This window comes from Tripterygium wilfordii, chromosome 23, assembly GCF_013401445.1.
Source record: "Tripterygium wilfordii isolate XIE 37 chromosome 23, ASM1340144v1, whole genome shotgun sequence".
Taxonomy (NCBI): domain Eukaryota; kingdom Viridiplantae; phylum Streptophyta; class Magnoliopsida; order Celastrales; family Celastraceae; genus Tripterygium; species Tripterygium wilfordii.
The window spans coordinates 9,361,960-9,373,971 of NC_052254.1; the positions used below are offsets into that span (position 1 = coordinate 9,361,960).

At 37.0% G+C, this 12,012-nt stretch overlaps 1 protein-coding gene across 7 annotated transcripts; it reads left to right on the plus strand.

Moving 5' to 3' along the window:
* Positions 1-1,295: 1,295 nt before the first annotated feature.
* Positions 1,296-12,012, plus strand: LOC119993041 (probable ADP-ribosylation factor GTPase-activating protein AGD14). Of its 7 annotated transcripts, XM_038839941.1 has the most exons (15): positions 1,302-1,631; positions 1,769-1,844; positions 2,051-2,162; positions 5,438-5,499; positions 5,696-5,783; positions 5,867-5,928; positions 6,012-6,108; positions 6,266-6,715; positions 8,843-9,478; positions 9,594-9,731; positions 9,863-9,967; positions 10,064-10,147; positions 10,630-10,804; positions 10,898-10,952; positions 11,379-12,012. In XM_038839941.1, the coding sequence occupies exons 3-15, from the start codon at positions 2,064-2,066 to the stop codon at positions 11,515-11,517; spliced, it is 2,190 nt and encodes a 729-aa protein (XP_038695869.1). In that variant the 5' UTR covers positions 1,302-1,631; positions 1,769-1,844; positions 2,051-2,063; the 3' UTR covers positions 11,518-12,012. The 7 variants fall into 7 exon arrangements, with proteins under 7 accessions (XP_038695871.1, XP_038695869.1, XP_038695868.1 ...); XM_038839943.1 differs by lacking the exon at positions 1,769-1,844 and having other exon boundaries at positions 1,296-1,631; positions 8,849-9,478; XM_038839940.1 differs by lacking the exon at positions 1,769-1,844.

Genomic DNA, 12,012 nt, shown 5'->3' on the forward strand with positions numbered 1-12,012 from the left:
AGCAAAGAAAATATTAAAGTTGATGTTATGAATGAATTTTCCACCAACATGGTATGCTACATTACTAAATTCATATATGTTATATTTAGTTATGAATCAATTTCGTAACTTGTCCTTTTTGCATGAGAAACTTACATAGTATAAATCTCTCTCTCTTCACATCAAGTCATTATTATTATTTTTGAAATTATTATAAAAAATTAAAAATAATAAAAATAATAACAAAAGGATAATTTTTTATTTATACACAATTAAAAAAAAAGACAAAAACATATAGTGCACCCGTGCACAAATGAGCTTAATTTTGCACACAATTTCAAAAAGATAAATTAATAAAAAAACACATTAATTATCTGAACAAAAAGACATTGTCGTGTCAATAATAGGCAAGAGGCAACGTTAAAGATCCAAAAACATCATGCATCCCTTCATGTGCTGGGTCAACATTCTAGAATGATGTGTACTAGTGTGGCAGAACTGAACCCCACATTTTATGTCTCTGACAAAGGGGGTGCAACAAGTAAAAAAGAGGGTGTAAAAATGAGCACCGTTTACGTAAAGATTTTCTTTTAGTGGAGCATGTGGACCACGTCAACATGATGACGTGGTGTGCAGTCATCTGTAACCAAGGTTGTCAAAATCGGTATCATACGTAAGATCGGTGGAAGACTTGTAAAATCGAATCGTGAAATCGTAAGATTTTATAAAATTTTAAAAATAAATGTAAAATAATATAATTACTTATTTCTAAATAAATAATTAACATGGTATAATATATTATAGTTTATAGGTAATAAAAAATTAAAAAATGTGATTATTATTTATTTATAGACATACTAATATTTCACAAAATTGTAATATTTTAAGACCTCTATAGAACTATGAAAAGCAAACACAATAATTGTGCAAGAGTATATCATGTTAATAGATTAGAACCAATTTTTCAACAAAAACTAGGATTAGAAACATAAGCACATAATTAGTAGACCATAACCCATAAACCTACGACTCCATAAATATATTAAGGTTAAGATCAATAAAATTGGGTAAGATGATAAGATCTTATCAATTTTAAGATTTTATATCGATTCAAATCGTTTTGGTTATGTAAGATCACGAACAAAATCAAGAGTTTGACAATCATACCCGTAACCACTAACGATTTTTCCCCCCAAAAAAAAAAAAACCACTAAAGATTTTCTCCTTAGATGGGCTTATGGTGTGGCAATAGCGTAATTTACGTAAAGAAAAGTGTGCGAATTAAAGAATTGCAGTCGCCATCTACGACTTCCACCGTCGCTGTAACTTCAACAAGGCAGACCATGACAGTCCAACGAAATGATGGAAACTGCACGCTTATCTGACTCTCTGTGCCCGGATAACACCGTAAAATTGCGCCAAAATTTGATCTTTCTTACCCTATGTGCTTCTCTCTCTGACAATTTTTTAGGAAAAGTAGTCTCTGGTTAGGATCTTAACTGTACAAACCAATACCAAACCACCCTCTCTCTTTTTCATATATTAGTTTGAGAGAGAGACGACTGTTTTTTCGATCTGGTCATCTAACTAGTTCAAAGTCTGCTGCCAGAAACAGTAGAAGAGCTGTTGTGTTTCATCGTCTGCCTTTTCAGGTCAGTTTCTTAAAATGTTCTTTTCCGGTTTATCGGGTTTGATTAACTTCAGTTTCTCAGATCCGTCGATTTAAATTGTCGAATTGTGATATTATGCGGTTTCCTTTATTCACTGTTTGCTTCTTCACAAAATGTAGGCATGCAAATAGTTTGATTAGGATTTATTCTACTTACCAAGACTTCTGCCTTGAGCGAGTATTTGGCTTTTTCGAGGTGATTGTATTGCAGTGATTTTCTTGTACCGAAAACAATGTCATATTGAATTCCAAAGTTGGCTTTATTAGGCTTTTGATAAATCAAGATGGGATATGATCTGTTATCTCTCCTAGTTGGATGGCTTAATGTCACTTTTGAATAATTCTATTACGATCTTGTCTGATTTTGGTTTTTTTTTTTTTTTTAATTTTATTTTTATTGAGGCAGCTTGTGAAAATGGCAAATCGAGCTAACGAGGATGAGAAAAATGAACGGATAATTCGTAGCCTGCTCAAACTTCCTGAGAATCGCCGATGTATAAACTGTAACAGTCTGGTATGCCTTTCAGTTGCCTTAAGGCCCTTATCTACTGTTGAATCTATGAATTCTACTTATTCAGCCCAGGTAGTTGAAGTTTGCGTTTCTGTGTATGTGCTGATTGATGGAGTCAAGAATGTGCTCAAAATTAGTCAAGGTTTCATTCAACTTTTGCACAATGCCAATTGTATTACTTGAGAGCAGTCCGTTGTACCATGTTGAAAGATAGATCAAAGACTGCCGATCAATGCATAATTTTTGTACTTTAATTAGGGAATAAACAAACTGTGTAATGATTAAGTGAAATGGATGTTTTAGTGCTCCAATGAGGTGATTACTACTGTTACTAGGTTAAAACCTTGTCGAGTCTACATTTCGAAGAAATTGAGTCTACCTGAAGGACATTCTTTATGTAGGCTTTACTTGGACCAGAAATTAAATCATATTGTCAAAGCAATGTGCTCTCCGTATCCAACTGTTACGGTGACAGACATTAACGGGTGTTTGTCCTGCCACAGTAAGGTCCTAACTCCTAGGAAATGTAATTCATATGCTTCTTAGCTAATATTTCTACTGAAAAGTGTTCGCAATTCACATGTGTGACTTCCAAATGAGACCTGTAGACTCTTGCTTGGTGGGCATTTTACCATTGTCATTAGAAAGACTGTGAAAGTATGTTTTGTGTTCTTTTCCCTGTAACAATGTCTTAGATGCTCTAATCTTGGACTCCTTGTAATTTCTTGTTCGCATGTTATTGGTGCCTTTAATAAATTTTCCATTAAAACAAGAGGGTACGTGTTTGGATTGCTAACTACGAGTCAATGTGGATTTTAGATGGTTGTTCAGTTCGTATGATAAAAATGTGTAGTTGCACATGAAGAGATAGCAAAAAATCTAATACATAAAGCCTCGTGCTTACAACTTTATGGTTTTATATATTAGATATGTACTTTGAAATAAAATTTCTGCCATATATGAATCTAATCATCATAATCATCATCATCCAAGCCTTTATCCCAAAAGTTTGGAGTCGGCTACACGAGTCTATGAGAACATCATTGGAAATCCACCACATGTATTTGTTTTGGCCATTCATTTCTATCATGGATCATACATTCATCCACTCCTATTAAATTCGTATCATTTCTTATAATTTCAAGCTATGTCTTTTTAGGTCGACCTCGCTGCCTCCTACTCTCTCTTATAAAAATTATCTCATTCCTCCTCACTGCAACATCGCTATCTCTACGTTGGACATGTCCATACCATCTTAATCGATTTTCTCTTAACTTATCTTCAATAGGTGTTACTCCTACATTAGATCTAATGATCTCATTTCTTATCCTATCTTTCCTAGTGTGACCACATATCCAACGAAGCATTCGCATTTCTGCTACATGCATTTTTTGGATATGTTGTCTCTTGATAGCTCAACACTCGGAACCATACATCATTGCAGGGCGAATAGCTGACCTATAGAATTTTCCCTTCAACTTTAAGGGAATTCTTCAGTCGCATAACACCCTGGATGCACTCTTCCACTTATTCCACCTGTTTTTAATCCTATTAACTATATCATCACCTATGTCGCCATCTTCTTGGAAAATCGATCCAAGATATTTACAAACCTTACTTTTTATTACTTCTTTCCCATCTAGTTTAATTGCTTGTTCGTTCCCTTGCCTACTCTTACTAAACTTACATTTCATATATTTTGTTTTAGTCCTACTTAGTTTAAATCCTTTACACTCTAATGCTTGTCTCCATATTTCAAGTTTTTAGTTAACTCCCGATATTGTCTCATCCACTAGAACTATATCATCTGCAAACAACATACGCCAAGGTATCTCACCTTGGATATGCCATGTGAGTTCATCCATCAATTGAAAAAATTCTGTAGCTTAAAATGTGTGCAAGCAAATTAAACTAAAAGCTCAATTCTGAATCCCTTCTCCTGAATTTTGTGAACCCAGATGCTATCTAATAGTACATTACTAGTTACTGTCTGGGACATTCTTCATGAGCTCAGAAGTTCCTTTTCATTGAACCCCTTGATTTTAAAGTTGTGGGTCCGAAAATATTTATATACCTCACATGTGTAGCTTTTGCTTCTTTTTTTGTTTGGAATTGTCGTGCTTTTCAGCTTTTGGCAGCTAGTATTGCTCTTTTTTTTCCTTGAAAATTTTCCTTGAATTGGTTATTTTTGTGCTGGTTGAAATGCTAGCTTCTTTTTCCCTTTAAATATTATATTCTTAAGTATATAGACAAAAAAAAAAGCACCTGGTTTCTTGAGTTTTTAATATGGCAAGATGATGATTCATTGTTTCCGATAGGTTTAGATTACTTATTTTGTCTAGTTGATAGTTGCCACTTAATTCAAGAGTTACGCTGAAGTCTGCTTATATGTTCCATCACACACTGATTTTACTGTAATATACTATTTGGAGATGTTTTTCCAATAGTTATGTGCGTTAATGGAAAGTTATCGTTATTAAGTCAAATAAGTCCACATGTCTCCAATAAGAAGGCTTGTAGAAATTGCTGAGGAGACATAGCTGCATCCTAATTCTTGAACTTGTTTACTTTGGAAGTCTCTCTTCTAGAAATTTGCGGTTTACTGATGACAATTTCTAGATGAATTAACAAGGATTTATGCAGTAAGAGTTGATTTTTAACCACAGACGAACATGTGGCCCAGTGGCTAAGTTGCTGAGGCGCAACTTAGAGGTCACAGTTTCAAACCCCATAACATCCTCTCCACATATTTTCTGGCGGATGGTTGTACGCATCTCGCCTGTCCCCCAACCCCACCCACTACAAGAGCCTTGTGCAAGGGAGTTGTTGTTTACCTTGGTGTAAGGCTATTCAGAATACAAGGCTGGCTGAACTGATGAATAAATCATTAGGATGTGAGATGGTGGAGGCATTTTTCAAAAGCTATGGGAAGACTCTTTATTTTGACAATATCGACCGTTGTTTAAAGAGAAATTCTTTTGGTGTTCATTATATCTCGTTAAAGGTTAAACCTCTGGCCCAGTGGCAGAGTTCATTGCAACTTAGACATCACAGGTTCAAGTAATAGAAATAACATCTGTGCAAGTGCTTACTGGGTAAGGCAATGTGTGTCTGTCCTTCCTGAACCCTGGGTCCACTTTGGACGTTGTTTCATGTATTTTTTATTTACCATATATCATGCACAATGTTATAGATTTGGTTGTTTGCAGCCTACCGTTTTTCTTTGAGATTCTAACATGCTTGTTACGATAAAACTTAACTCTTTTTATGTGGAGCAGGGACCACAATATGTATGTTCAAATTTTTGGACTTTTGTCTGCACCAACTGTAGTGGAATACAGTAAGTATGAAGATGTTCTTCCTGTGTACGTTACTAATATTTCTCGGGTTGTGGCTGCCGTTTCTTTGCCACTTCTCAAGTCTAATTATCCTTTATCTGTCAGTTTCATTACATACAAATACATATGTATTATTTATGTTGATATTGTTTTCAAATAAATTGGTTGAATGGCTCAATAAAGTGAATTTTATTCCAGTCGCGAGTTCACACATAGAGTAAAATCAGTATCGATGGCTAAATTCACTTCACAGGAAGTTGCTGCTCTTCAAGAAGGGGGAAATCAGGTTTTTTTTTTTGGTATCTGCTTTGCTTGTTTGGTTGGAGATCATCTTGTTTATCTTCTTTACTCATTTTCCCAATTTTACAGCGTGCAAAGGAAATATTATTTAAAGAATGGGATCCACAATGTCAGTCGTTTCCTGACAGCAGGTGCATTAATCCCGTCAATACCATGTAGTAAGTACTATGTAGCTAAATAATGGTTGCAGCACTGATTTAAATTTTGGTGCCAGTAATGTTGAGAGACTACGGGACTTCATTAAGCATGTTTATGTGGATAGAAGGTTTACTGGTGATAGGAACTTTGACAAACCTCCGAAGGGGAAGCTGGTGAGATACCTTTGGCTCTTGTTACATTGTTTCTCTTTAGATATACTCTGATAGCTGATGGTACTCACTAGAAACAAATGTTACATGTTTCTTCAATGCTATTATAGTGATTGTTTTCTTTAGTCTATATTTGATTTTAGGAATACTTATCATGTAGGGTGAAAGGGAGGATGTTAACGAGAACAGGAGGGTTGACGCATATCAAGGAGGGTCTCGAAGTCCCCCATATGAGGATACATATGAACGCCGTTACAGTGATAGATCTAGTCCTGGTGGAAGAAGTGATGAAAGGAGGAGTCTTGGATATGAGGAAAATAGACAGTATAATGATTATAAGAGAAGTCCTGCTCGGCCTGAAGTTGTCAATGATTGGCGTCGAGAGGATAGATTTGGAAATGGAATGAAACTTGAAGACCATAGAACTTCTGATGGAGATCCAAAGCTGGGAGGATGGTCACCTGAGCGACGGAGAGATTTCGAGGCTTCTAGTTCCCCTGTGGTACGGCCTGTCAGAGAAATTTTAGGGGAGAACATAATACGCCTTCGAATAAGCGAACCTCCAAAAGCAAACTTGGGAAAGGCCGCTGACTGTTCTGAACCAACACGGGTATGTTTTTTGCTGTGTTTTGCTACATAGATGATTAATTAAATCAAAATTTAATTCTCTTTTATCGATGACATGATATCCAATTGCTCTGAACTTTTTATACAAGCCACTAGTTATTGTTCATTTCGATAGACCATCTAGCTCACATCACTTGGAGACGTTTTGTTGTTTCAGGAAAAAGGACTAGTGCAGCGGTTCAAACTTCAAAGTCATTTTTTATGTGTAGATTTTGTCTTTCCATCATGTTCTGTTTAGATTTGTTTCTATATTTTAGCCATGGAACATGTTTTGTGTAATATGCGTCAATAATTTTGTGATACCTTTTCTTGATGGAGGAATGACAGAAATGCACTGTCATAAAATTGAAAGCTAAGATTGAGGGCTTCGAAAAGTTGAATGAAAGTAATGGCTTCCAAATGTAGATAATTGTCAAGCACAGATTTCCAAGGAAGGAAAAGCCATTGAATGCTGATAACTTGGAGAAAGTATTGATTTTCCTTTTTTCCTTTCCTGCCTAAATATATTTAAGTTCTTTTGTCAAAAATTTCAATTTTCAATTCACCTTTAGGGAAATAGTTGCATTTAATTCTGTAAAGTTTACATCCATGTTCTCTAAATCTTCATAAAATTGCAACCTTTGTTTTAGAAAACTTTGAAGAGAACATATCGTATCTCTACTTGTGTGCCTTCGTGATGCATAGTCTTGATCATATGAAAATTAAAATTTTGTGCATACCGTAGCAATTCAAATCCTTGACATTAGTGGTAGATGTTTTATTTTTTCAAGTACATTAATTTGAGTCGAGCAATATTTTCTGATGCTACTTTTTAGTTGCATTGATGTACTCTCATAGCTATGGTAATTAATGATCAGCATTTGCTCCCTTACAATGTTCTTCTGTCTAGCCAGTTGCATGGTTTTGCTCATGCAAATGAAAGCAATGTTTTCAAATGCGTTTCAAGTCGTGTTTCGATGAGTTTCTGGTTGAAAATGAGCTGATGCGCCCGTGTAATACTTTACCGACAAAGCGTGCATTTTATAGTGAAAATGGTATGAGACAGGCGTTTTGTTGAGGCCTGTGGTGCATGCGTATTGCAGGAGTTTGGCCAAAACTATTCCGTTTTGGTTGTTGTCTTGTAAGGCTAAGTGGTAACTAGGTCCCAACAAAACACGAAACACACAGATTTCACAACTCCAGGTCTCTTGATGTCTACGATTTCAGCAAGAAACACAGCTCCAGCCTTCAGGTCTATCAGACTATCACTACTCCAGGTCTCTCGCATACGGCATAACTTGCCGGCTACTGATTTCAGCAATTCACAAGTCTGGGTTTGTCAGAAACACACTGATTTCAGAAATGGTTAGTCACTTACTCTCTAGTCTCAACTGATTCGCAAGTCTGGGCCTTCGATCATCCCCGATCTACGCCGCCTCCGAGTTGACGTTCCTTCTGCCAGGGAAGAGAAGGTTGGGCGTTGGGGTGTTGGATGAATCCAAAACTCGACAGTGGGTTGAGAATATCTACAGGGCGTGACAAGTAGGAGTCTTCCATCTTTGATTGGTTAGCTGCTCTCAGGTTGATGTTGATCTCGTAGCTGCTTCTTCCTCTTCAGGTTCCCTTTCTGTTTGCAGCGGCTAGGGTTCTCTTCTTCTCTTTGGGAAGTTTCTTTTGGTGCGAAAGGATGTCAATCACGTGGTCAAGTTAGCTAACCTTGGTTGGGTTACTTTATCTTTGGAACTGTTTTACTAAAGGAATCAACGCATCAATACTTATGCCTCGCCTTGTGGAGGCAATAATGCATTGCCTTACGTTTTTGCATTTGAAAACACTGAATGAAAGTGTATAAATTTGTCTTAATTAGTTTTTGCTGTCTTTGCTGACTGCCACTCTTAATTTTCATGTCTCTTGATAATTGGATATTTCTTTATTTTTTTAATGATGGTAATTTGATATGCTTATGCAGGTTTAGGGTGATCAGTTATCCTTATATTTGTGTTATTCAGTATTCAACAATTCATGCTCATTATCTTTTTTATGCTCAAACCGTCTTTTGCTACAAGTGTGCATACTTATTTATTGGAAACTCAGTGGAAATTAAATTGGAGTTTACGGTTCCTGTGTTTAGGTGCAGAAAACTGCATCTTCCAGTAGCTTGGGCCCTGCAAATGGCAAGCCAGCAGAAGTTAAATTGGAGACTACTGGCAGCTTAATTGATTTTGATGATGGTCCTGAACTTACTCTTACTGCGCCTGCTCCACAGGCAGAGATTACAGTGGCTACACAATTTGTTGCACAGCCATCAAGTTCCAACAATGAAAACAATTGGGCTTCTTTTGATTTTGCCCCCAAGGCGAAATCATCTCAAGCTCCATCGAACATGAACCCACTTGAATCTGTTCTCTCAGAATTGTCAGGCCCCGCATCTGTGCCTGGCCATATGTCGGCAATACCCAGTATTGCTGGTGTTTCTGTAGCCGAGTCTACGGGAAATTTGACAGTATTACCAATTACTGGTGCTTCTACTGTCTTACCTGTTGGGCACATGCCAGTGTTACCCTTTAATGGTGGTGCCTCAGCTGCTGTCCCTGGAATGGTACCTACAGTGTCAATCAATGGTATTAGTCCTGCAGCTAAAGTTACTGATGCAGGCCAATGGCCTAGCATACAGCAGCATCAGCAACCTTCTTTATTTCCTGCTGCTGGTAGTCAGTCTGCCACTCAACAAATTAACCCATTGGTTAATGGAGCACCAGGGATTCAGGTGGGCCTTATAAGATACTTTCTTCAATTTTCATATATTTATGTCATTATAATCTTTAATTACATTTTTGCTTCCTGAGCTTTCTTGACATTCATGGAATCCTTTGCTCACCCAGGCTGTGCAAGGCCCCCTGAATACACCAGCTACAGCAGCACCTCAACCTGTCTCAAAACCTGCCCAGGAGGTGGCATCTGTTGGTTTATCAGAACCTTCTGCAGAAGAAAAATCAATTGAAAGAAAAGCTCTGCCTGAGGTAATAAGTTTGTACTTATTGTCTTCCTCTTTCTTTACTTTCTCTCTCCCATGGTTTCATCAGACATTCGTATTAGCTTTATGTGTGCAGTGCGCACCATATCCTAATTGTATATCCTAACTTTCCTGCAGGATCTTTTTGCTCCAACCTATCCATATTTTCCAGCAAGAGTTCCTGGGTGGCAAACTGGTCCACCACATGGTGTAGGTTATAGTATGCAATACAATACCACAGTGGTATCTTTACAACTCAACATAACGAGTCATTGAATTTCTTCTTTTGTGGCTCCAGCTATATCTTTGATAATGACTATGTATTATGTGATGTCACAGCCTATGCCAACTTTCTTTCAGACATCGAAGTCGACAAATCCCTTTGATCTTAACAATGAGCCATCCCCAGTGCACTTGCAAACAGTACGTAATTTTGCTCACTTGAATTGATCTCACTACTGCATGTGACTTATTTGCTTTTTACTTGGATTGAATTTACTCCAAAAGAATTGTGCTTCCAAGATTTCAAATTTTCATATACTTATTGTGTATTTTCTCAGAGCCACGAATTCTCAACTACTGTTCTCTTAACTTTTGTTGGCTATCTTCTCTACTTTGAGTGACTTGTGAAAAAAGTCCATATGGACGAGTGGTTAAATTTATTAACATGATGCTTTTATGTTTTGACAGTTGTTTGGAGGAGATACAGTGATTTTAACTTCATTTATGAATTTCGTATACGCCAATAAAGTGAAAATGCTATTTTTCCTTGGATTTACTACATGCATAATTATTGAATCACATGGTCTTTTGAATCCAAATTCAATATGGCAATTTCTTTTCTATCTTATTTTTCAAAATGGTTTCATTTAAAGATTTCACATCTTGTTTTTGTGGTAATGCAGTTTCCTTCCATGGCATCCCTGCAAGGCACTCTTCCAAGTTTGCCACCCTCTTCAGGCTTAATGCGTACATCCAGCCTTGGTGCTCCCTCACCATCATGGCCGTCATCCCAGCCTTCACCTTATCCATTGGCAATACCTATCCAGGGACCAACTTTTGCAAAAACAATGCCTCTGCGTAAAACCTCTTTTGCCCCTCATTTTTGTGGCTGTTGATGTATTTATGCTTAAATTCTCTCAAATGTGTTCATTTTTGCTTTAAATTTCTCAGGGCCGTACATGGTGCAACCGACAACACAAGTTCCCAATAATATGCAACTTTCTGGGTACCTATATTATTATGCAACTTGTACTTTTCGTAATGATTTGTCATATCAGAAAGATAAAAATCAGTTGTCTTCTTCTTAAAAGGCTGTTTTGTAGTATATTGAGTTCTTTGGGTTTAAATATTAGGTTTCTTTCTTGGTTTGAGTTATTTCTAACTCTGGAAATTGTCTAAAAAATAGGCTTTGCACTCATTCTAGTGTTTCACCTATCTAGTTTAGTATACTATATTTTTGCGCTCTAGAGTTGGCTCTATCAGCTGTCTTGTAGATTATATGGAAATGGAACTGACTAAAACTACCAAGGAATTTTTCATATGTAACTTTTTAACCATTCTCCTGAATGAGAAACACTACATCTGTAAAAAGGTTTCCTAGATGACTGCAGGTTTCACGATCTATATTCCTCATTTTGACATTCCTTTGCAGGCATCAAGGTATTGGTGGCTACAGCAGTGAAGGGGCTGGTTTTGGCTCTGTAAATATGGATCAACGGCTGGCTGGTAGATTCTCAGCCCCTCCTACCCCGCAACCTTTCTCTTCTGTTGGAGGGAACCCATTTGGATGACTATGAAAAAAACGCTTGGATCCTATTTAAGCTAAGCATCAACTCGGTGCTACCCTTGTTACTGCTTGGTGTAAAGTTTTGATTGTTTAGATGTAGTTAAAAATGGTCCAGCTAGAGGAAAGATTTCTCATGTTCATATCGGTGCTAGGGTCGAATGTTCAAGTTAGCCTTGGGGAGTTGGTTTTGAAGTTTGGAGAGAGACTGTGGGGCGCAGCAGTATACGAATTAAGGATGGTGGTACCTCCATAGGAATTTTAGGTGATTTTTTTTTAAAGCAGTTTGTGGTCTGGTGCTAATTGTAATATTTCATTGTGTGATCCTTGTTGCTGTTGCCCTCTGTAGTTGTTTCATATATTCTCCTCATTGGTTGTGTTGTAAAATGTTGCAATCTCATTATTGTGATGAGCAATTTGAGTCTGAAAAGTTTATGGAATTATGAAGGTTGTGAACAATGTGTATGATAGTGGTAGTCAATATTGAAATGGAATTTTTTCA

Excerpts from the sequence above, each read along its gene's own strand:
- LOC119993041 (XM_038839941.1), top strand. The coding sequence starts at position 2,064 with ATGGCAAATCGAGCTAACGAGGATGAGAAAAATGAACGGATAATTCGT. Across the intron at positions 9,479-9,593 it reads ATGGAGCACCAGGGATTCAG|GCTGTGCAAGGCCCCCTGAA; the intron begins GTGGGCCTTATA and ends TTGCTCACCCAG. Across the intron at positions 10,953-11,378 it reads AATAATATGCAACTTTCTGG|GCATCAAGGTATTGGTGGCT; the intron begins GTACCTATATTA and ends ATTCCTTTGCAG.